Genomic DNA, 24,462 nt, shown 5'->3' with positions numbered 1-24,462 from the left:
ATGTGATATTAATGACCAGTGGTTGTTGCCTCCGGATATTTCTTTTAATTATTTTTTTGTGTAGTAGAGTTTGTGTGTTTTCCTTCTTTGAGTTGTGCTTGTGAAGGGTTGCTTGATGTCTGAGTTATTGTAGGCAGTGTTGGCAATGTTAGATTCCTTGGGTTGCGATTTTCCTTCTATTACTTTCTGTGAGGCTGGATTTGTGGCTACATATTGTTTAAATTTGTTTTTATCCTGGAACATTTTGTTTTTTCCATTGATCATGAATGATAGCTTGGCTGGGTATAGTAGTCTGGGCTTGCATCCATGGTCTCTTAGTTTCTGCAGTACCTCTATCCAGGACCTTCTGTCTTTCATGATTTCCATAGAGAAGTCCGGTGTAAGTCTGTTAGGTTTACCTTTATAAGTTACTTGACCTTTTTCCTTTGCAGCTCTTAATATTCGTTCTTTAAGCTGTATGTTTTGTGTTTTGATTATTATATGGTGAGGGGATGTTTTTTTTAATCCAGTCTATTCGGTGTTCTGTATGCTTCTTGAACCTTCATTGAAATATCGTTCTTTAGGTTGGGAAAGTTTTCCTCTATAATTTTGTTGAATATATTTTCTGGGTCTTTGATCCACAATTATTCTCCTTCTTCTACAATGAAGAAGACTACCACAGTGATGTGGGATTCACAGGTGCACAAAGCTTTGCACTTTCTTTCTGACTGAGATTCTTTGGGCAGTGAAGAAAGACCCCACAAAAAAAATTGCAACAGCATAAAAATGACCTCACAGATGGCCCTATCGTTGGCAACAACCATGAGGCCAATAACATAAGTGTCTGCGCAGGCCAGTTTAAATAAGAGGTACATGTCACTGATGAAGTAATCAATGACATTAGGACCAAAGAAGAGAAGGTTATATACAAAGGGAATTTGAACTACAGCATGCACAAAACCCCCAACCTAGGCCAGCAACAATAACAGAACACACACTCATTGGTTCACGATGGTCAGATAATGCAAGGGTTTGTAGATAGCCACATACCAGTCATAGCCATGACAACCAAGAGTAAAATTTCAACACCACCAAATAAGTGTCCTATAAAAAGCTGGGTCATACAAGCTTGAAAGGAAATGGCTTTCTTCTCTAAAGTAAGCCTATAAATGTATTTGGTGTAACTATAGTTCAATAAACAGCATCCATAAATGAGAAGTAGCCTAGAAAGAAATGTATGGAGACATCTAAACTTGGGCTGACCACAACAGTCACAACAATAAGCAGGTTGCCTGCCATTGTCACAATGTAGATAATCATGAACACAACAAATAATATTTTCTGGCCTTCTGGACTTTGAGTGAGACCCAAGAGAACAAATTCAGTCATATTGTTTCTTTGTTTCATATATATTTTATACTTTGTTCCTTCTGTATATTTTTATGTCATGAGTCAAACAAATTATTTCAAATTTTTTCAGTGACTTCAAAATTTTTTAAAAAATTGTTTATTCATTCTAGAAATAAGAAAATAGAAATAATGGTTTATTTTATCTCCAAACTTATAGATAACACAAATAGGAGTCTCCAAATTCAGTAACATTACAGCCTAATTGAAAGAGATATAAGAAATTAGAGTTATAAGAGGAGGGCTGGGCTCACAACCAAAAATATTAGAGATATATGAGAAAAAAGATATATTTCAGTTTGTAAAATAAATGAGCTGCCTGAGCTAGCTTTTATATTTACCAGATAGCTGATAAAGTCAGACATAAAACTAGTAAGATAAAAAAAACTGTTATGATTGTTTGTCACTTTAAGAGACAAGCCACGCCCACTCCCTGAATTCCCTCCCTCCCTCACCATCTTGGCTTCTCCTCTCTTTTCTCTCTCTTTTCCTTTCCTCTCTCTCTCTCTCCCTCTCTCTCTCTCCCTCCCCCTTCTCACTTCCCCCTCCAAAACCCCCTTCTCGCTTCCCCCTCCATAACCCCCTGAATAAATATTCAACCTCATTCTGCATGTCCTGCCTATCCATGTCTCTGTCTCCCTGCCTGGGACTGGCTGCTCCCAGGGTCCATTGCCTGCCGCCACATGGCCTGCTACCCACAGTTTGGGGAGCTACAGCATTCCTGCTGCCTAGTGCCTCTGGGAATCCTGCAGTATTTTTACTTTTTTCATTACAAAAACAAAATAATATGAATTAAAGTTTTAATGTAAGATTAAAGTGATATATAAAAGAAACAAAAGCTTGAAAGAAGATGTTAACAGAAAACACCATAGGGTATATTGTATTATATTTAAAATATAAGAAAATGATTTTAAATACAAGTTTTTAATATTTAAAGAGCATTTAAAAGAAATACATAAAAATATTTGAAAAAATACATAAGATACTAAAATTTACACATTAGCACAAAATAAAAAACATTATAGGATGCTAAAATTAAAATGTAAGTCTATACTTATCAAATCAACAACAAGTTGCTCGTGTAGTGGAAAAGGATATTTTTGTATTCTGAAGTGTAATATAAATTTTATATTTTGAATACAATTTGGCAATCTTTATTGAATGAGAAAATACAAGTACTTATCTCACCAGTTGTACCCTTTAAATTTGTTACAAAGAAATTAAAGTCATGGAACATGAGGACACACTTTGCTGTTTTATTTATGGTTAGAGGAAGCAAAAAAATTGAAACAGTAAAATAAATTACAACAAATAAGTAGAACACAAAATCTATTAAGTATAAAAAATATTCATTTAAAAGAAAAATGATTATTTCAAAAAGATTGTTGAACAAAACAGCAATAAGCATAAAAATATGCATAAAATGAAATGACACACATTTATTATAAATACTTTATGTAAGAAAAATGAAAAATATTTTTTGTAAACACCTTTTATATCTATACTGTTGATGCAGGGAGAAATAAAGAGTCTTATGTGAAAGGATGAAACTAACATGGGAGGGGTGCAAATTGATTTCATATACCAAACTACAATACCATATACATTTACACATGACATGGCACTCATGAGGAGGCCAGAGGACAGTTTGCAGAAGTTGATTCCCATGTGAGTCCTGGAGGAGGAGAAAACTCAAGTTATCAGGTTATATGGTAGACTGTTACCAGTTGAGTTATCTCACCAGCCCACTCTTTTAACACTCTCAAGAACACAACTCTTGTGTATTTCCCCCACTATTTCCCTCATCATTAATTTTCTCCCTATATTGCATTACCCTTTCATCACACTTATATAAGTCCATTTTAAAAACATTCTATCCTTTTGCCCTATATTGCTTTCAAGAAAGCACTTACCTCTATTCTATGTTTTTTGTATACTCCTCACTTCACTGATCTGGACAGCTGATTTTTGTTCTTCTTACTTGTCCTGCTGTTTACAACAATCGAAGTAGCAGCAACTAAAGGATTATTCTAGATTCTTTAAATCCCTTCATTCAGTGACTTCAGTTCTACATTATCCTCTAATATTTAACATATTTAACAATGCTAAGAGATCCCAGTTGATGCTATAAGTGCCTGTCCAGTGGAAGATTCCTCAAGTAGTTACTCTGGAAATTAGTTGTTAAGAACTGCAATCAGGAAAATAGATTCCAGATTTTTATAGTATTAAGACATTCAAAAGCATTGCAGTTTTATATAGATCCACACACATTTTAATGGTCACAATGGACCCTTAATTAAAATGATTACCACAACATCACAGATAAAATTTTAAAAAACTTTTAAAAATAAATACATATCCTTAATTACCAATGTAAGGGTCTACTCATTCAGATCAAATTCAGGAGTATGGTTTCTGATTACTGGTCCAGAATGATTACAGATTTACACATTGATTCCACTTCTTAAGAGAGAGAAAAATTACCTAAGCGCTAATCTGGATTTTGAAAGACTTCCAGCTAAACAATTCTCCTCATGCTTGCAAGGATTCAGACTGATCAGTCTTTCAGAAAAAAACAAAACAAAACAAAAAAATGAAGTATTACTTTTAACCTTGTTTGTACTTTTTAACTGAATATTTGGAATATTTTGTAATTGCAAAACCTTTAGTATTGATTTGCAACACAGAAATCTGAAATCTTTCTTTTGACAAAATTTCTTGAAATAGTAAATAAATATTATTATGCATGCTGAGGCTACATAGGTGAATTTAGTTGGAGACTAATGAATACTTAATAAAATAATTGGAATTTGTGTTTTACACAAAAAACTAAAAAAACACTTTATATTTTATTGATTTTTATTGAGTTCTACAATTTTCTCTGCTCCCCTCCCTGCTCTCCCTTCCCCAGTTCAATTGTCCCCTAGGGTCCCTATGCCCCCAATTTACTCAGGAGATCTTGTCTTTTTCAACTTTTTTTATGTAGATTAGATCTATGTAGGTCTCTCTTAGTGCCCTCATTGTTGTCTAAATTCTCTGGGATTGGGGTTTGTAGGCTGGTTTTCTTTACTTTATGTTTAAATACCACCTATGAGTGAGTACATGTGATAATTGTCTTTCTGTGTCTGGGTTACTGCACTCAAAATAACGTTTTCTAGCTCCATTCATTGTCTTGAAAAATTCAAGATGTCATTATTTTTTTTCTGCTGTGTAGTACTCCACTGTGTAAATGTACCACAATTTCCTTATCCATTCTTTGGTTGAGGGACATTTAGGTTGTTTCCAGGGTCTGGCTATGACAAACAATGCTTCTATGAACATAGTTGAGCACATGTCCATGTGGCACGATTGAGCATCCTTTGAATATCTACCCCAAAATGGTATTACTGTGCCTTGAGGAAGGTTGTTTCCTAATTTTCTGAGAAATTACCACACTGACATTTAAAGGAACTGTACCAACTTGCATTTCCACCAGCAAAGCGTTCCCTTTTCCCCACAACCTCTCCAGCATAAGCTGTCATCAGTGTTTTTGATCTTGGTCATTCTTACAGATGTAAGATGGAATCTCAGAGACCTAAACAGAGAATTCTAAACAGAGGAATCTAAAATGGCTGAAAGACACTTAAGTAAATGTTCAACATCTTTAGTCATCAGAGAAATGAAAATTTAAAAAAAAAACCCACTTTAAAACTTCGGGGTCTCAAGTATACTAGCCTGTAGGTGTAGTTAACTCAGGCTGACTAAAGGCAGAAAATAGTCTTAATCTGTATTCCATCATTCTTATTTGGGTTTATCATTCCAGATTCTGAAATCCCAGCTCCATGAATACTGATACAGACAAACACTCTAAGGAAAGAGCAAAGTCTGTGGATATTTTATACAGCACACAATAACAAACTAGCCTATCAATGTATCTCCAATGGTCATTTTCCTCTGTTGGATTCATTGGGACCTTATTAGTAATTCTGAAGGTAGGCTATGCATCTCTGCAGATACCCCCAAGGATAACCACTACAGACTTAGAGAAACACAACCTTTGAGGAAAACACCATGAGTGAACAACTTGAGGACAAATTACCAAATAATAAATTCCAATCTTGGCCAATAAAAAGTTTGTATATCATGTATAAAAATCACTGTGAGTATATAGTTTAATGTATTTTTTCCCACAGCAAAATATGAGGAATATTAATTTCTAACTAGTTACCAGTGGCTTAATTCAAATGTAGAGTTGTCACTTAAGGGAAAAAGTTCAAGTTTATATAGTTTTAGAGGACAGTTGGCAGATTGTATTTTAGTTCAGGGGTAGAGAAAGGGAAAACAATTGGGAGACTATGTATTCGAGAGACCTCAGAAAATAGCCACTAAAATGGAGCCTGCAGTCAGTAGTCTAAAATACATATTAATAGACATTAAGACTATAAATAAAATTATAATGTATTTAGAATATGAATGGTCCAACATGGCTGTAGACTGAAAAAAATCTAAAATTGAAAAAATATATATACGTTTAAATCTGTATTAAAATACTCAAGTAAAATACAGTGCTTAATAAAAACACTGTTTATACTAAACACTATTCCTGTTTTATTTCTGTTTTGTTGGTTTATTTAATAACAAATAACTATGACATGCACCTATTTTTTAAAAAATTGAAAAAATATTATGGGAAACTAGTGTGTTATGCCCAGTCCATAAGGACTCTAAAAGATCCCCATGGAGACCGACTCACTGAAATGGAACAATCTGTTGTTTTCAGCAATGTTTCTAAGGATGCTTACTCCTAAGCCATTGAGTTATAGTGATGAGCTTCCTGCTTTTGCTGTCTTAGACTCCCCTGCTGAGGGCTATATATACTGTGTGAGAAAGTGGAAAAAAGGCTTGTCTGCAGAACCTGAAGTTGTGTTGCGTATTAATCCTGACATCCCTCACTCAGAAAAAAGGACAGTTGCCATGCTGGCACGGCAGCAAGAACCAGAAAAGTTACATTAGCAGGATGTGGGAAAACAGGTTCGATTCTAATTGGTTCATGTCTAGGGACATTTTAGAAATATTATTTTCAAACCTTGCCTGTTGCTTGTAAAGTTTTCTTATTGGCTGACCTTTGAGTGGGGACATTCTAAGGTTATCTATACTTTCCAGATGGCTCCCCTGTTTCTTTTGCCCCTAGCCATTTCTGAGGACTGGAATGATTTTTGTTGTTGTTTGTTTGGTTTGTTTTTTTCCTTTTTATTATTTTTTTTCAAAAAAGAAAATAAACTATTCTTTTTTTCATTATACATACCAATCCAAGTTCCCACTCCCTCCACTCCTCCCAGTTCCTCCATATACCCAGCTTACCCCTATCCAGTTTTCAGAGAGGGTAAGGCACATTGCTTTGTGGAAGGTCCAAGGCCCTCCATACTATATCTAGGCTGAGCAAGGTATCCATCCAAAGATAATGAGTGTCCAAAAAGCCAGTACATGCAGTAGAGATAAATCCTGGTGTCACTGCCCATGGCCCCTCAGTCTTCTCCAGTCATTCAAGTGTCAACCATCTTCAGAGGGCCTGGTTTGGTCCTATGCTTGTTCCTTCCCAGTCTGGCTGGAGTTGGTGAGCTCCCATTAGCCCAGGTAGACTGGTTCAGAGGAGGTACAAGGGGAAGGGGAAGGAGAACTTGAGGGAATGGGATAGTCAAGAAGGAGGAAGGACAGAGATGAGAGCAGAGAAAGAGATATCTTGATTGAGGGAGCCATTATAGGGTTAGCAAGAAACCTGGTCCTAAAGAAATTCCCAGGACTGGAATGTTTTATGGGAAATAACTTACATAAGCACAAGATGAAGGCATGGACAAAAGGAGGAATTTTGGTTTCTTTGGTAACTAGTGACAAAAAACAAAAATGTGTTCATAACTTGGCATAACATGGTTTTCATTTAAGAGCTATTCTGTCAGCAAGTACTGTAATCTAGTGCTAGCATCAACTGCATCTCATATAATGAAGTTATTCATATTTTTAGCTAATCTTAATATCATTCAGTATTAGAGTACATAAAATGAAAATTGTTTTAATGTTAACCCACGATAAAAATGAATCCTAAAACAGTGCACATGTATTAAAATCTGCCATGCAGATTATATTACATTAGAAATGTATGGTATGTATTTAGCTTAGAAAACCTATTTTTCTCCAGAAATTTATCTATGAATTGTTCTCATTGATTTCTCATGAATATAGAAATTGCCATGCATCGCGTCCCCGTGTCTGCACTCTGTGCCCTAGAACCCAGTTAGCAAGCTTCGAGCAAGGGGCTGGAGGTTGAGAATACTCACGTAGAGACAAACCGACACATAGACCTCCAAACGCTGGTTCATAAAGCCCACTTTAATAACACCATGTCAGCATAAATACACTGCAGTCAATGGCCAACAGGTGACGATCCCATCCTCTGATCCTCTAAACTAGGCACAGTTTCTAGTAACTTTAATTAGAAGGTTCTAGGAGGAAAGAGCAGCTGAAGGCCAGAACTCAGTAGTCCCAACAGCCAGCTGAAGGCCAGGACTCATTAATCCCAACACTATGTCAGCATATTACAGAGGTATTTGCACACCACTATACTGGCTAATCTGTGTATGAACTTGACACAAGCTAGAATCTTCAGAGAAGAAGAATCCACATTTGAGGAAATGCCTCCATGAGATCCAACCATAATTAATCAATCTATTAATCAAGGAAGGAGTGCCTAGCCCGTGGTGGGCAGTGCCAGACCTGGAGAGGTGGTACTGGGTTCTGTAAGAAGATGGGATGAGCATGCCAAGGGAAGTAACCCAGCAAGCAGCTCCCCTGCATGGCCTCTGTATTAGGTCCTGCCTCTGGGATCCTGCCTATTTAAGTTCCTGTCCTGATTTCCTTCAGTGATGAACAGCAATGTTGAAGTGTAAGCCAAATAAACCCTTCCCTACCCAACTTGCTTTTAGATCATGGTGTTTCATCATAGCAACAGAAACCCTAAAACGTTTACCCATGTTTACTATTAGTCTATTATAATAATCAGAATATTAAAAATGTAAGATGCCACTATACACCAGTTAGAATGACATTGTTTTCAGATGATTTGTTTATAAGGAAATGAATGGAACTGAAGATCATCAGTTTAAGCAAAGTAGGCCAGACTCTAAAAGAAATGGGTTTCTCAGATTCACAAAATCCTGACTCAAGCAAGCATTCATTTCAGCCAGGAAGGACTCTAAATGACTTCAAAAGAAAAAAAAAGATGGTTTCATTTGGTAAATTAATATAAAATGTACGTGAATTTTCTAATATGCATTTTCTAAATTTAACACACACACACATATCATAAGTGGAACAAAGATGGGATGAAAGTACAAGCACAAGGAAGGATGACATGAGAAGGGTCTTATGGAGAAATAGAACAAAATTTAATAACACATGTGTCTGAAAATATGATAGTGAACACTTTCATTTGTGCACTATATAAAATAATAGCCCAAAATTCTTCAGCAACATCAAGTTGTTATTAAATCATGTAAAACTGAGCCAGGAGGTGGTGGTGCACACTTTTAATCCCAGCACTTGGGAGGCAGAGGCAGGCAGATCTCTGTTAGTATGAGGCCAGCCTGGTCTACAAGAGCTAGCTCCCAGTCAGGCTCTAAAACTACAAAGAAACCCAGTCTCGAAAACTCAAACCAAAACCAACCGACCAACCAAACAAAAAACCCCGTGAAACTATAAATGCATGCCTCAAATATTGAAGCTCAAATATGGAAGAATCTTTTAGTTTCTTTTTTTAATCATTCTTTTTTTTAAAGTAATTTTATTAAATTATAAAAGTTTCCATTTCCGCCCCTCCTCCCACGACACTCCCACTCCCCCCACTCCCTCTCCTCCTTCCTCTCCATCCCTAAGAGCAGTCAGGGTTTCCTGCCCAGTGGGAAGTTCAAGTTCCTCCCCCCTCCCTCCAGGTCCAGGAAGGTGAGTGTCCAGATGGACTGGATCCGCAAAATCCAGTATATGCAGAGGAAACAAGTCCCAGTGCCATTGTCAATGGCTTTTCAGAAAGACTCCGGGCCAGCCACATTCAGAGAATCTGGCCACATTCAGAGAATCTGGTTGGATTGCGTCCTCGTTCAGTCCCAATCCAACTGGCCTTAGTAAACTCTCATTAGATCAATCCCCTTGTATCAGTGGGTGATCGCATCCCTCGCAGTCCTTATTTCCTTTTTGATTTTCTTCCTCCTTCTGCTCCTCATTTGGACCTTGGGGGGCTCAGTCCGGTGCTCCAATGTGGGTCTCCGTCTGTATCGTCATCCATCGTCAGATGAAGGATCTATGGGGATAAGCAAAATCTCCATCAGTATGGTTATAGGCCAAGGCCGGTTCAGGCACCCTCTCCTCTGTCTAGAGAACAGTCTGGGGATCTCTCCTTGGACCTGGGATCCCATTTATAATCAAGTCTCTTGTAAACCCTTAAAATGACTCCCTTAGTTGAAATATATTCTTCCCTGATCCCATATCCATCCTTCCTCCCTCCCCCCATTCCAGTCCACCTAGCTTTCCCCATTCCTCCCCTACTCCCTTCTCTCTAACCCTCTCCTCTTCCAACAACCCTCCCACCCCACCCCCATGCACCCGAGGTTACCTGGGACTCTTGCCTCTTTCCTACCTCCTGGCGGATAGCTAAATAATCTTCATCAGGTTCATCTTCTTATTTAGCTTCTCTAGGATCACGAATAATAGGCTCAAAGACCTTTAATTATGGTTAGAATCCACTTATGAGTGAATACATATCGTGTTCCTCTTTTTGGGTCTGGCTTACCTCACTCAGTAAAGCGTTTTCTATTTCCATCCATTTGCATGCAAAATTCAAGATGTCATTGTTTTTTACCGCTGAGTAAAACTCTAATGTGTATATGTTCCACACCTTTTTTAACCATTCTTTTATTGAGGGGCACCTAGGCTGTTTCCAGGTTCTGGCTATTACAAATAGTGCTGCTAGGATACAAGATCAACTCCAAAAAATCAGTGGCACTCCTATACACAAAGGATAAAGAAGCGGAGAGGGAAATCAGAGAAACATCACCTTTCACGATAGCTATAAATAGCATAAAATATCTTGGGGTTACTCTAACCAAGGAAGTGAAAGACCTATTTGACAAGAACTTTAAGCCTTTGAAAACAGAAACTGAGGAGGATACCAGAAAGTGGAAAGATCTCCCCTGCTCTTGGATTGGGAGAATCAATATAGTAAAAATGGCAATTCTACCAAAAGCAATCTATAGATTCAATGCAATCCCCATCAAAATTCCATCAAACTTCTTCACAGACCTTGAGAGAACAATAATCAAGTTTATATGGAAAAACAAAAAACCCAGGATAGCCAAAACAATCTTATACAATAAAGGAACTTCTGGAGGCATTACTATCCCTGACTTCAAACTCTATTACAGAGCTACAGTATTGAAAACAGCTTGGTATTGGCATAAGAACAGAGAAGTCGACCTATGGAATCGAATAGAAGACCCAGATACTAACCCTCAAACCTATGAACACCTAATTTTCGACAAGGGAGCTAAAGGTATACAATGGAAGAAGGAAAGCGTCTTTAACAAATGGTGCTGGCATAACTGGATGTCAACCTGTAGAAGAATGAAAATAGATCCATATCTATCACCATGCACAAAACTCAAGTCCAAATGGATTAAAGACATCAGCATCAATCTGTCCACTTTGAACCTGATAGAAGAGAAAGTGGGAAGTAGTCTACAAGATATAGGCACAGGAGGCCTCTTCCTAAGTAGGACCCCAGTAGCACAGACAATAAGAGAAACAATGAATAAATGGGACCTGCTGAAACTGAGAAGCTTCTGTAAAGCAAAGGACACTGTCAGTAAGACAAAAAGGCTGCCTTCTGACTGGGAGAAGATCTTCACCAACCCCTCATCAGACAAAGGTCTGATCTCCAGAATATACAAAGAACTCAAGAAACTAGACACTAAAACTCTAATTAATCCAATTAAAAAATGGGGTACTCATCTGAACAGAGAATTCACAACAGATGAACTTCGAATGGCCAGAAGACACTTAAGGTCATGCTCAACCTCCTTAGTGATCAGGGAAATGCAAATCAAAACCACTTTGAGATACCATCTTACACCTGTCAGAATAGCTAAAGTCAAAAACACCAATGATAGCCTATGCTGGAGAGGATGTGGAATGAGGGGAACACTCATCCATTGTTGGTGGGAATGCAAACTTGTGCAGCCACTGTGGAAATCAGTGTGGCGGTTTCTCAGGAAACTGGGAGTCAACCTCCCTCAGGACCCAGCAATTCCTCTCTTGGGAATATACCCTAGAGATTCCCGAACATACTACAAAAGCGTTTGTTCAACTATAAATTTTATTTTGTATATTTAACACATACTGGAATAATATTATAACACATATATGTAATAACATTTTTGGTTTTGAGAAAACAATTAATACATCCACCATCCCTCTTACTTATCTCTTTTATACCTCTGTAGTTCCTAGTGGTATAATATGCTCAATTTGGTGAAACTCTATAACCCAACATAATCTAATATATATCAGTCCTCATTTTGTATGTTAGATCTGTTGACTGAGGTTTCTATTCTTGTCTGGTCCCACAGTCATTAAGTCCCAAAGAAATACACAGAGGTTTACATTAATAATAAATGGTTGGCATAGTAGTTTAGGCTTCTTATTAACTCATAACATATATTAGCCCATAATTTTTGCTTTTGTTAGGCACATGACTTGGTACCTTTTTTGGTCATGCAGTCACATCTTGCTTTCTCTGTGTTTGGATGACGACTGCAGACTGACCCTCTCCTTTTCCCAGAATTCTCCCATTCATTTCTCCACCTCTACTTCCTGCCTGGTTGCCCCATCTATGCTTTCTGCCTGGCTACTGACCAAACAATGTTCTATTAAAATACAATTGACAGGGTACAGACCATTGTCCCATAGCACTTCCCCCCTTTTATCCAAAAAAAACCCCAAATAACCAACCAACCAAATGAACAAACAAACAAAACAAAAAACTCTGAATTTAATCTTTTTTGGTTAGTTTTCTCCTGACTATTATTCATAACAACTTGTAACCAACATTCTAAACAAAGACAAACATTCATAAACCATTTTTGGGGAATTTAGGTGCAGTTTTCCAGGATACTTACTGCTGATTGGGAGGTGTTGATAATCTTATGGGGACCTAAAGAAAATTTTGAACTATGGTCAAGTCCTGATTTAAAAATTCTGTGAGGCTTGATCATCTCAGCCAGCAGTCTTGAAATTGTTCTGGATACAGAACTCATTGGAAACTCCAACAGGGGTCCTCTAAAATATTAGATCATCTGAACCATCTGCTCCTATTGGAGATTCTTCAGGGGGTCTTCTTTGATCAAACATGATTTTTTTTTCCTAGACCAGAATGAATCCACAATATCTCATTTACTGTGGAAACAAAAGCAAAATCTCTTCTTCAAAGTAACATATCTTTTGACTTACATTTTGAAGTCATTTCAAAATATACATATTGAATTTGATTATAAGTGTTTATAATCAAATATCTTTTAGCAGCTTTTCTCCCTCCTCAGCAATCAGACAATTTAAAGGCAACACAATAATATACAGTATGCAGACTCTGTGTATTTTTATCTTTATGTGGCTTTACTTTAAACTTTATTTCTTTTATTTTTATTTTTAATTATTGGCTTTTTGAGACAGGGTTTCTCTGTGTATCTCTGACTGTCCTCAAACTCACACTATAAACCAGACTGTTCTTGAACTCAGAAATCTGCCTGCCTCTGTCTTTCATGTGCTGGAATTAAAGGTGTGTGCCACCATACCTTGAACTCACATAGATTTGCCTGCCTTTATCTCCCAAAAGTTAGTTTTGAAGGTGTATGCCAGAACACCTGACTACTCTTTCTTTTTTATTTTAAGGACTTTATCTTTTTTTTCTTTTCTCTCCCAACTAAATATCCTACATACATTTTTAAATATACTGTAAACAATTTAGAAGTTTTCTTCATCTGAATCTATCTTGATTGTATATCATTTTCTGACCACTTGAGTCTTTAATTTTCTAAGTAGTATTGGTAGGATTAAACCCATGGCTTTGATGGCTTGATCCAGCTCATTCTTTATCTTTCTGAGAGTCTTGCCTCATGGTAGAGATATTGGCAAGAACCATGTTTATTGCCACAATTCTATGAAGTTTCAAGGTCCCTACCACCAACAAAAAGCATGCTATTGGCTAGTCATTAAGACCATTTAAGTGTTTGGTGGTGGGGCCTCTTAAAAGAACTGCAAGGTTTTGCAGCTAAAGCTGAGTTAGGAAGATTCTTTTAAAAGAGATGCGTTTGTATCTAGCAAAGAGGGCCCAGCTGAGAAAATGCTGCTATTAATAAGCCATGTTTAACTCTATTCTTTTGTATCTAGAATTATTTCCCAAAATGTCTCAGGTTTTAAAGAGGATCTAGCCCCACATTGGGCATAATTTGTTGACTGAGGTTTCTGTTCCATCCAGTCCCACAGTTGTTCAGTCCCGAAGAAATACAAAGAGGTCTACACTAATTATAAACTGGTTAGCCTAGTAGCCCAGGCTTCTTATTAACTCTCATAACTTGTGTTCTTGTCTGTGTTAGCTACATGGATTGGTACCCCTTTCAGTTATGCAGTCACATCTTGCTTTCTCTGTGTCTGGATGATGACTGCAGAATGATGCTCTCCTCTTCTCACAATCCTTCTGTTCTCATTGCCCCACCTCTACTTTCTGCCTGGTCACCCCACCTATACTTCCTGCCTGGCTACTGTATTTTATTAAAATACATTTGACCAAGTACAGACCATTGTCCCACAGCATTAGATACATTATATCAGTTCAATTTTAGTTCACATTTTAGGGCCCTTTCCAGCTCTGATCATGTGTTGATAGATCCTGAAGTTTCCAAACCTCAACTAAAAATAATCCTACAAAAAGCAGAAACACCCAGGTATCTCATTTGTTATTTATCTCACTAACTGTGGGTATACAACCAAGGGTGTGGTTCCTGGGTTATGCGGTAGTTCTATTTCTAGATTCTGAGGAAAATACATAGTGAATTGCCCTGTTAATTTGCCAACTTTCTGAGAATAATATATGAGAACTCAAATTCCTGTATTTTCAATAGCATTGGTCATATGACCTTGTGAAATACTCATTTTAACAGAGATAGAATGGTATTTCATTATGAGATTGATTTGAATTCCCTTAATTACTAGTGATCTAAACAAATTATTATATATAGATAATGATTCTGCGCATTTACTATATTATCTAATATAAAATATCTATATTGTAAAACAATCTTTATTTTTTCTATTTTTGAGATTATAATATAAAGACCTTATTTCCTTTTCCCTTTCTCTCTCCAAACATGCCCATATCCTTCTCCTTGCTATCTTTCAAATCCATAGCCTCTTTTATCCTTATTGTTTTATACATATATTATATGTACATATATATGTATTCCCAAATACACAATTACAAATTTCTTTGTATTTTAAAATTATATAAATGATAGTTTTGTTCCATTTTGATGTTTCTGATTTTTTACACTTGGATAGCAACCTTTTTCCGATAAACTCTAACATATATTTTATTCAATTTAAAGGTTAATTCACCTAAAGTCAATTTATATTTTTATGTAAATGAAGATAATTGAACTTTAAAAGTATTTCAAAATTTTTTGATTTGATTCAAAATATTCTTTTTCATTCTGATGCTCTCAAGTATGCCTCCTCTAATTTTTTTCTACTGTTTTCATTTTGTTTAGTGATACACAGAAACTTTTAATACACTAGAAACTTATTCATTTTGTATTCATTCTTTGGAGATTTTATTCATGCATGCAATGTTTCTTTTTAAATCTTTATTTATTGTTCTCTCATGCATTACATCCTGACCAGAGCATCTCTTCCCTCCACTCTTCCCTATTCTCTCACATACACATCTCCAGATCGAGGGCATACAAAATTTCTTGATCATATCCATACCTAAGTGTCATCCTTCAGCTCATGAAGAACCATCCATTACATATTGCCCTCAACTTATATATCCTTTTGCAATTTTTATTTATTTTATTGCACTGAGTCCAATAACTAATCCCCACCTTCATACAGCTGTGGAACCATTCAAAAGGCATGAGGAAGATTACAGTGGCCACACCTCTAAAGTGACCCTCCCTCAACTCACACACCCTACAGCCATCATCTGCTGTTACCTATACTGTTTATGGTAAATCCTGGGAGCTCTGCAATAATCTGTGCTGGAATTTTAAACTGGCATGATCTAACACAAAACCTTTGTCTGCAACCACAGTTTCTGTGAATTCATGTGTTCAATAGCATTTCAAAGCCATATTTCCCATCCTCTGATCTTACATTTCTTTGATGTTCTCTTTTGCATCGCCACCTTAGCCTTGGCATGGGGATTAATACAGATGTCCTATTCTTAGCACTCACAGTTTCTTAGATACCCATTTCAAGTCCTCATAGTTGCTTACTCTTAGCATTTTAAACTGCAATGTGTAAGCATTGACTAGTACCCTCTGAAACTTCTTTGACAAAGGAACATGGGAACACATATTTAGAAGACAGTTTGATAATTTGACCATTTAGAAAAACAGTGTCAAGAGGTTCTTCTTGAAGACCTATGACCTCACTTGACATGGGTTTTGCATTTTTACAGTACTAGGCAAATATTTACTCCTGTGGAGCAAGTCTCAAATCCAATCAACAGAAGGATTGGTTACTCCCATAAACACTTTTGCCACTATTGGATGACTAGGTAGATTTGCATATCATGTCACTATTATAGCATTTAGAGTCCAACACTTGAAAAGACCACTTGTGTCTTTTCTCCCTCAAGTTTCTGTATAGCACCTTCTATTATTGTGAAAGCTAGCCAAAAGGAAGTTTCTTTGTCAGTTCAAAACTCTTTTCTTTTTGTCTTGTAACCAAAAGTATTGTGTTGTCAACAATAAATTCTTAGAATTTAAGTATGATTGAAAGTCAAGAGCAATGGCAAGAACCTTTGTTATTATAATACACATTTTATTATTATATATAAGTATTGTTTATATGATATAGCATATAATAGTATATGCAATAATATGTCATTTAAAAATATATGTATATATCTACTGTATAAATAGTATATATTTATATATAAAAGATAGAACGTATACTATAATATATAACATGTATTTTACTCATAATACATTGCCTATATCTTCCATTAGCTTAAAAACTAGTGGGGTGCTGTGGGAGCACATTCTGCTCCTTCAGCCAATAGGCTTTAAGATACCAGCCCACTTGGGCATGATCTTTTTTGCTTTAAACAGCACCAGTAGCCACACACTCACTCTCTTGCATTTGGCTCCCACTTTCAGCTGCTAGATTCTATTCCTGGTCATGCAAAGTACTGTTGTCTAGGACAGTGATCTGTAAATTTTCCCCTTAAATAAGTAACCTTTAATAAATCATAATTATAAACTTGTGTGGGATTGTTTTGTGACTTACACCTTCAGTGGGGACCTGCAAAGCTTCTTCAAGCAATCTTAGTTTTAGTTAACCAGCTCTATACTTTTAACCTCCTCCATCCTGCCTCCTTCTCTGTATAAACCTTTAGCTCCTAGTGTTCTCTACCTGGGCTCTCATGGTACACACCTTCTATTAGTCCTTCTTACAATTTTTTACTTGGATTGTAAAATCATAGGCTTCCAAGGAGCTTATGAATGCACACTTCCTTTTGTCTGAGCCTTCAAACAGCCTCTTCCTTTCTTTATTATTCTACTCCCTACTGGAATTTACCTGCCCCCAGTTTTCCCCTTTCCATACCATTTTACCCACATTCTACTATCCTCCTTTCCAAATGCATCCCTATGCCAATGGCCCATTTCTCGTTTCATAATTTTTCCACAAACAAACACATAAAACAAAATATGGAAGCCAGGAGTAGCTAATAAGAGTAAAAGTAAGGATTTTTGTTTTCAGCGTTTCAATCAGTCTAAACAAAATTTTTCCAGTTGCATCCACATATCTGAAAATTTTGTTATTTTATTTTTCTTTATAGGTAAATAATATGGGACTCTGTGTGTATATGTATGTACTACATTTTCACTACTTATCCATCTGATATACATCTTGGTTAATTATGTTTCCAAGCTATTTTGAATAGAGCAGCAAAGAACTTGGATTCACAAGTGTCTCTGTAGTAATAAAGTCCTCTGCATCCATACTCAGGAGTAAGATAACTGAATAAACAGTTATCAACTTATAAACAGTTTGTAATTGTTCTTTATGTGGTGTAACAACATTGATTTATAGATTTTATGACAAATTTTAATGAATACATTTTAAAAGAATGATAGCATCAGCATAACCATTAAGAACTTGGACTAAAATTGGAAAACATGTATCAGCAACTAAAACAGGCTTCTTGCCCATATTCTAAGGTGCCTGTTTTAGTTACTGATATATGTTTTCCAATTTTATTGGCAAAATGACATAATAAAATTATTTGTGTCATATAATATTATATAGAAATTACTGATATATAAAGGAAAAACCTATTTTGATTACAGTTTTCCCTCCCTCCACTTCTGCCAGCTCTACTGTATGAGAGAAGAATCTATTTTCATTAAAATGAAACAATATAAAATTTGTTTCAGATAATATTGCTTACAATGATCCAAAAGTATTTGGAAACTCTAATATACTGAATAAGGGACATCAGTAAAGTATCTACAGCCATGTTTCACTTTAAATGATGGCCAGAAATAACCATTTGGAAAATATAATATGAGGGACGTTGATTTGAATAAGATTACTTCCAATTTAAATTGGGATCATGGAAAGCATGGGAGATGATAGAAGGGGAGGAGAGCTGAAACGAGGGGAGCAGAGAAAAATAGGTAGCTCAATAAAAACAAATTTAAAAACTAAGATCACTTCAATTAAAAGGCATAAACATAAATAAAATGTAGAAAAATTGATATGATGAAAATAAAAGGAAAAAGAACTACTGAATAATCAAAAGAACCTAAACAAAAAGGGTACCAAATGATATCAAAAATAATGATACACTGTGCTTTAGATCCTAGTTTTCAGATTGAATATCTATGTAATATAATGTCAATAAGCCCATTATGAATTTTAATAAAGCTATTACACAAATGCCACCTTCAAATTATATCAATGGCTTAAAGTATTGTTTAAGTAAAAATAATGAAAACGTTTTTATTATTTTATTTAAAAATACACTTTGCTGACATGCAATAATAAATTATTTAATTAAAAGTCATCAATTAGTCTAGTTAAAATAGCATAGAGATTAATACATAATTACTTGACCATAAAATATAGTGAAGATGCTATGTCATGAGATTGTAGGAAGAGTTATATTTTCTAAATTTTAATAATATTTTCAAGACAAACAAAAAAGGAAATTATAATAGTAAGAAGTATATATCACAATAGGCAACCACTCAAGTAGAATATGTGTTCCAATCACAACAAAATATGGTAGAACATGTATAAAATAAGTCAATTTACCTCTCTATAATTCTTTTAAACTTCAAATTAGCATACAATTATGTCAAAAATATATTATTTTTTCATAAATTTATAAAAATATTTAATGAAAAAGTATTTTAAAATAAACAAGTTGAAAGTTGAAATTCATTAAGATCAATGATAATAGAATACAACCAAATAGAACACAACTAATAATAGAAGACAACTAAAGATAACAGTATACAACTAAATAGAACACAACTAATAATAGAAGACAACTAAAGATAATAGTATACAACTAAATAGAACACAACTAATAATAGAAGACAACTAAAGATAACAGTATACAACTAAATAGAACACAACTAATAATAGAAGACAACTAAAGATAATAGTATACAACCAAATAGAACACAACTAATAATAGAAGACAACTAAAGATAACAGTATACAACCAAATAGAACACAACTAATAATAGAAGACAACTAAAGATAACAGTATACAACTAAATAGAACACAACTAAAAAGACTGGTGCTCAGAAACATAAACAGCTAGTGATGAGACTCATAACAGAGTCTTATCCTTTATTAATTATTTAGGAAAATCCAATTATTTAGGATAATAATTGTTGGAAAATTGAAAAAAGATGTCCATATGCACTTCACAGAAAAGAGTAAAGTGCAATGCCCAACAAACATGCTCAACTTCAGTAGCCATTAAGAAAATGAGAAAGCAGTTAATTTCAGCCTTTTACACATTACTTTTATAAAAGTACAAACATCTCACAATGTCAAGCTTTGTTACCAATTTAGAACTTGGAACATACACTACTATAACTGATTACTGTTCCTATCTAATAAATAACATATTCATCAAAGAATAATTCTGACTCTATCTATACCAAACATTTTATGCCAGAGCTTTCCCATTGAATTGTTAATTTATGAATTTCTCAATATATGTATTAAAGGATTCAACATGGGAGTGGTAGCTGCATAAAACAGAAATATATTTATCAATAGAAAAGTTGGAGACAGATTTAACAGGTCTAATGTACATGAAAATTCAGTGAAGAAAGAAAAGAATAACTACCATATTGTGGGAACTGCAGGTGGACAGGGCTTTGCATCTACAGTCATGACTATGAGTCTTAAGGGAGCTTAAGATAATTCCATAGGAAAATAGAAGAAGGATAAAGACCACCATACACATGGCTCCATTGTTGGTATCAATAGTGAGGCCAATAAAATAAGCATGGGAGCATGAAAGTGCCCATACTGGTACTTATTATAGCTAAAGTGGTCAGTGACATTGGGTCCACAGATAGGAAGTTTATACACAGAGAGAACTTGAACCAGAGCATGTGCAAAACCTCCAACCTAGGCTACCACCAAGACAGAGATATAAACCTGCCTATTTGTATTTGTAATGGTCAAATAGTGCAGTGCCACATAACGATCATAGACCATAACCACCATCAGGAAGGCCTCAGAACCACAAAATAAGTGCCCCACGAAAAGATAAACAGACAAGCTATGAAGGAAATGATCTTTTTTTCACACACTAAGTCTTTAAACAACTTAGGAAAGAAAGCAGTGGAATACATAGCATCCACGAGTGACAGAAAGGCAAGAAAGAAATACATCAGGGAGGACAAAGAGGAGCTGGCAATAATTGTCACCACAATGAGAAGATTGCCCACAATTGTCACAATGTACATGAGCAGAAACATAGTGAACAATTCTTTGTGCCCAGTAGGATCCGGAGTGAGGCTCAGGAAGATAAATTCTATGACATTGTTACTCTGTCTCATTTACTCATCTGTCTGTATTGTTTCAAAATCACTTCAGAAGAGAAAGTACTATAAATTCTGAAGTGGTCCATGAAGCCATTCCATCAGAAAGCACATTTTCATTATACTTTACATAGTGGGAAACCCACAGAAGTCATGGAACAATAATCTATTCAGTTCTTCTTGCAAAGGGCTCCATTAGTTTCTGTTAATAAGTCTCTAAATACTCTTTTCTATCTCAATACTTCAATGCAGGTTTATACAGAAAAGTAGACAAAGGAATCTCAAGCATTTATATTTAAAACATGTTTTATTTTCCACTTTGTTTATCAATAAACAATGTGTAAGGGTCCCTCTTTTAACTATCACATGCTAACAATTAAAACTCCCAGTACTGTAATTGGAGGCTGCTCTTTCATTCCTGGCCACACAGACACAAAATAATCACACACAAACTATATTATTATATCACTGCTTGACACATTAGCTCATGCTTCTTATTGGCTAGCTCTTATATATTAAATCAACCCATTTCTATTAATCTGTGTATTGACATGTGGTTATGGCCTATACGTAAGATTCTGTCCAGTGTAAGGCATCTGTCTATTGCAGCAACTACATGACTTCTCCTTGACTCTACCTACTTTGTCCCAAAATTCAGTTAAGTTTCCCCACCTAACTCTATTCTGCCCTGTTGTAGGCCCAAGCAGCTTCTTTATTCACTAACCAATAAAAAGCAACACATATACAGAAGGACTTCCCACATCATCTCCTTTTATATGTCTAAATAAAAGAGGTTTTAACTTTAACATAGTAAAATTACAAATAACAAAACAGCTATCAAGCAAGAATTAAAGTTACAATATCAAGTCCATTAACAGTTGGCAAAATAGGGAAAATACTCTAACATCTATCCTATCTTTGTGAGTCTAAAGTTTTATACTTAATTTATCTTTTATATTTATAGTTATCTTTCTTCAGCACCATCAAAAACTCCAAAAGGATATAATATTACCTAAGAAAATAGGAAGTGCATTATAAGCAACTTCCAAAACTCTAGACTTGACAGAGACATGATGTTGCCTGGACAGTCAACAAAATTATGATACTATAAGAAACTACACTAATTAATAAAAATCACAGCAAAAATCAATATTTTCAAATTACATTCACAATGCAAGTAGTTATTTTATTCTATTGGGACTTAATAGTTTTTGGAAAAGTTTTTCCATAGAATTTTTTATCTCTGAGTTTCTCAAAGTATATATTAAAGGATTCAACATGGGAGTGACAATTGTATAAAAGACAGTAATGGATTTATCAACAGGGAAACTACAAACTGGTCTAACATACATGAAAATACAGGGAACAAAAAAGAGGAAAACCACAGTAATATGGGAACTGCAGGTAAACAGGGCTTTCCGCCTCCCTTCCTGACTGTGAATCTTTAGAGATCTTAGGATGATTCCATAGGAGAGTAGGAGGAGGATGAAGATCACTAAACACATGGCCCCATTATTGACAATGGCAGAGAGGCCAATGAAGTAGGTGTCAGTGCACGCAAGAAGCAATAGTGGGTATATGTCACAGCCAAAGTGGTCAATGATATTGGGACCACAGAAAGGAAGTTTATACACAGCAAGAACTTGAAACAAAGCATGTATAAAACCTCCTGTCCAGGCTATCACTAAGAAAAGGATACATACCCGTCGATTCATAATAATTATATAATGCAGAGGCTTACAGATAGCCACGTAGCGATCATAAGCCATTGCCACCAGAATGACAATATCAACACCACCAAATAAATGTTCTATAAAGAGCTGGCTTATGCATTCTGCAAAGGAAATGGTCTTTTTATCACGGAGCAAGTCTACAATCAACTTGGGTGAGATGGCAGTGGAATAAACAGCATCCATGACTGACAGAGAGGCAAGAAAGAAGTACATTGGGGAGCCCAAGGAGGGACTGATAATCACTGTCACCACGATGAGCAGGTTTCCAACCATCGTGACAATGTAGATGAGTGAAAACATAACAAACAGTACTTTTTGCCCTGCAGGATCCTGAGTGAAGCCCAGCAGGACAAATTCAGTGACATTGTTGTTCTGGCCCATTTATCTGTCTATAAGGCTTATTTCAGAGAAGGGGCTCAGAATAACAGGGCCTGCTACAAAGTGTGAACAATACTGTCAATCCATTCTTTCATGATTCAGTTGTTAACAATAGTGGACATTAGGAAATATCTATTGAGATTCCTCTTGAAACAAATTCCATTCAGTTTCTGTTAATAAATCTTTAATTACTGGTTTATCTCAACATTAGTGACTCCAGACAGAAATGCTCATAGAGGTATCTCTGTCCCCCAAACCTTTAAATGTAGTTATTTAAAGCACATTACACCTTGGCATTGATAGCAGCAAATCAACAGAAAAAAGCTCTCTCCTTTAAGAAACTTGAAAAATTATTGTGTCATTAAGCCCAAGTATATCAAGTAAAACAGAGCAATACTTTGAGCTGGTAATACCTGTGGACAATATTTTAAAAATGAATGTGTGTAGTACCCACGATAGCACTTCTCCTCAAGGATCCAAGTCAGTGCTATCATGTTGCACTATGAGGCTTACATATTATACCTCACAAAACAATTTTAGTCATCATATATCTCACTTAACCTAAAAAATATAAGGAGATTTTGAACTGCACCAAATATTTCCAATGTTATTGAGCACACAACTCCCTGCAGCAATTATTTCATGTAACTTTAACACATATTAGCAATTACAGTTCCATTTTATAATTATTTATACAAATTAGTACATAATTACATCTATCATCAGGTTTTTTGCAAGTGGTTTTACTTTAGCTCTTACCAAAGCTGGCAGTAGACAGTAAATTTTCCCCCAGAAATCTCAGGAAAAGCTAGGTAGAAAGAGAGAGAGAGAGAGGAAAAGAGAAACAGAAAGGAGAGAGTGAGTACTAATCTGGGCATGGTTTTTAATTGTAATACAGGGTTCTCACATAGGAGTGAAAATACTGAAAAGCAGAATACTCAAGGAAAGTGCATAACCAGAATGCAAACGTGTTGGCTGAGTTCATTTTTTAAACTTAATTACAAACATGTCTCTGCTTGCCTCCTGAAAGGAAGGGAGATTGCATAATATTCAGTCTTTCCCAGTCTCACAGTAGCTAATGGTTCATACCACATTTCTTTGACTGTTTCTCTCTCTCTTCTGTTGTCATTTTTCCTTTTATCACATTTGCACAATATTTCCAAGTTTACCACTGCTTCCTGAATGATACTAAGTGGAGAATAAAATTTAATAACTACCATGACAGTATGACATCTTTCATTTTGTTGTACATAGTGTATCAAGAAGGAACATAAGAAATACTTGACACAAACAGAGCAGTGAGGAAAGCCATGGACCCTGAAGCCACATCTGGTTACAGCATGAGGTTCATTCAGTTTGTGTCATTCTGATATTGACCATTTTAGTAAGTCTCCCTCTGCCTCTGTTTCCACATTTGTACCACAGGGACTACAATAATACCCATCTCCTAGAGTGTTTGTTGGTGTTCTCATGAAACACCTAACACTGCCCAGAACATCAGACATCTCACTGGTGGCTGTGATCACTATTTTCAGATGGTTCACTGTGAGCATCAGCTGAGAAAAAGTCATGAGAATTTCTGTCC

At 35.7% G+C, this 24,462-nt stretch overlaps 1 protein-coding gene and 2 pseudogenes across 1 annotated transcript; all 3 read right to left on the bottom strand.

Annotated features, from left to right (window-relative positions):
- Positions 1 to 623: 623 nt before the first annotated feature.
- On the bottom strand, positions 624 to 1,386 carry LOC125400876 (olfactory receptor 4A15-like; annotated as a pseudogene).
- Positions 1,387 to 19,843: 18,457 nt separating this feature from the next.
- On the bottom strand, positions 19,844 to 20,784 carry LOC125400877 (olfactory receptor 4A5-like; annotated as a pseudogene).
- Positions 20,785 to 21,947: 1,163 nt separating this feature from the next.
- LOC125400867 (olfactory receptor 4A5-like) lies at positions 21,948 to 22,880 on the bottom strand. The gene has a single exon (XM_048434996.1). The coding sequence runs from the start codon at positions 22,878 to 22,880 to the stop codon at positions 21,948 to 21,950; it is 933 nt and encodes a 310-aa protein (XP_048290953.1).
- Positions 22,881 to 24,462: the final 1,582 nt, after the last annotated feature.

This window comes from Myodes glareolus, chromosome 26 (genome assembly GCF_982192425.1).
Source record: "Myodes glareolus chromosome 26, mMyoGla1.1, whole genome shotgun sequence".
Classification (NCBI taxonomy): Eukaryota; Metazoa; Chordata; class Mammalia; order Rodentia; family Cricetidae; genus Myodes; species Myodes glareolus.
The sequence above is the reverse complement of the archived record's forward strand: the minus strand, read 5'-3'. Positions and strand labels throughout refer to the sequence as shown.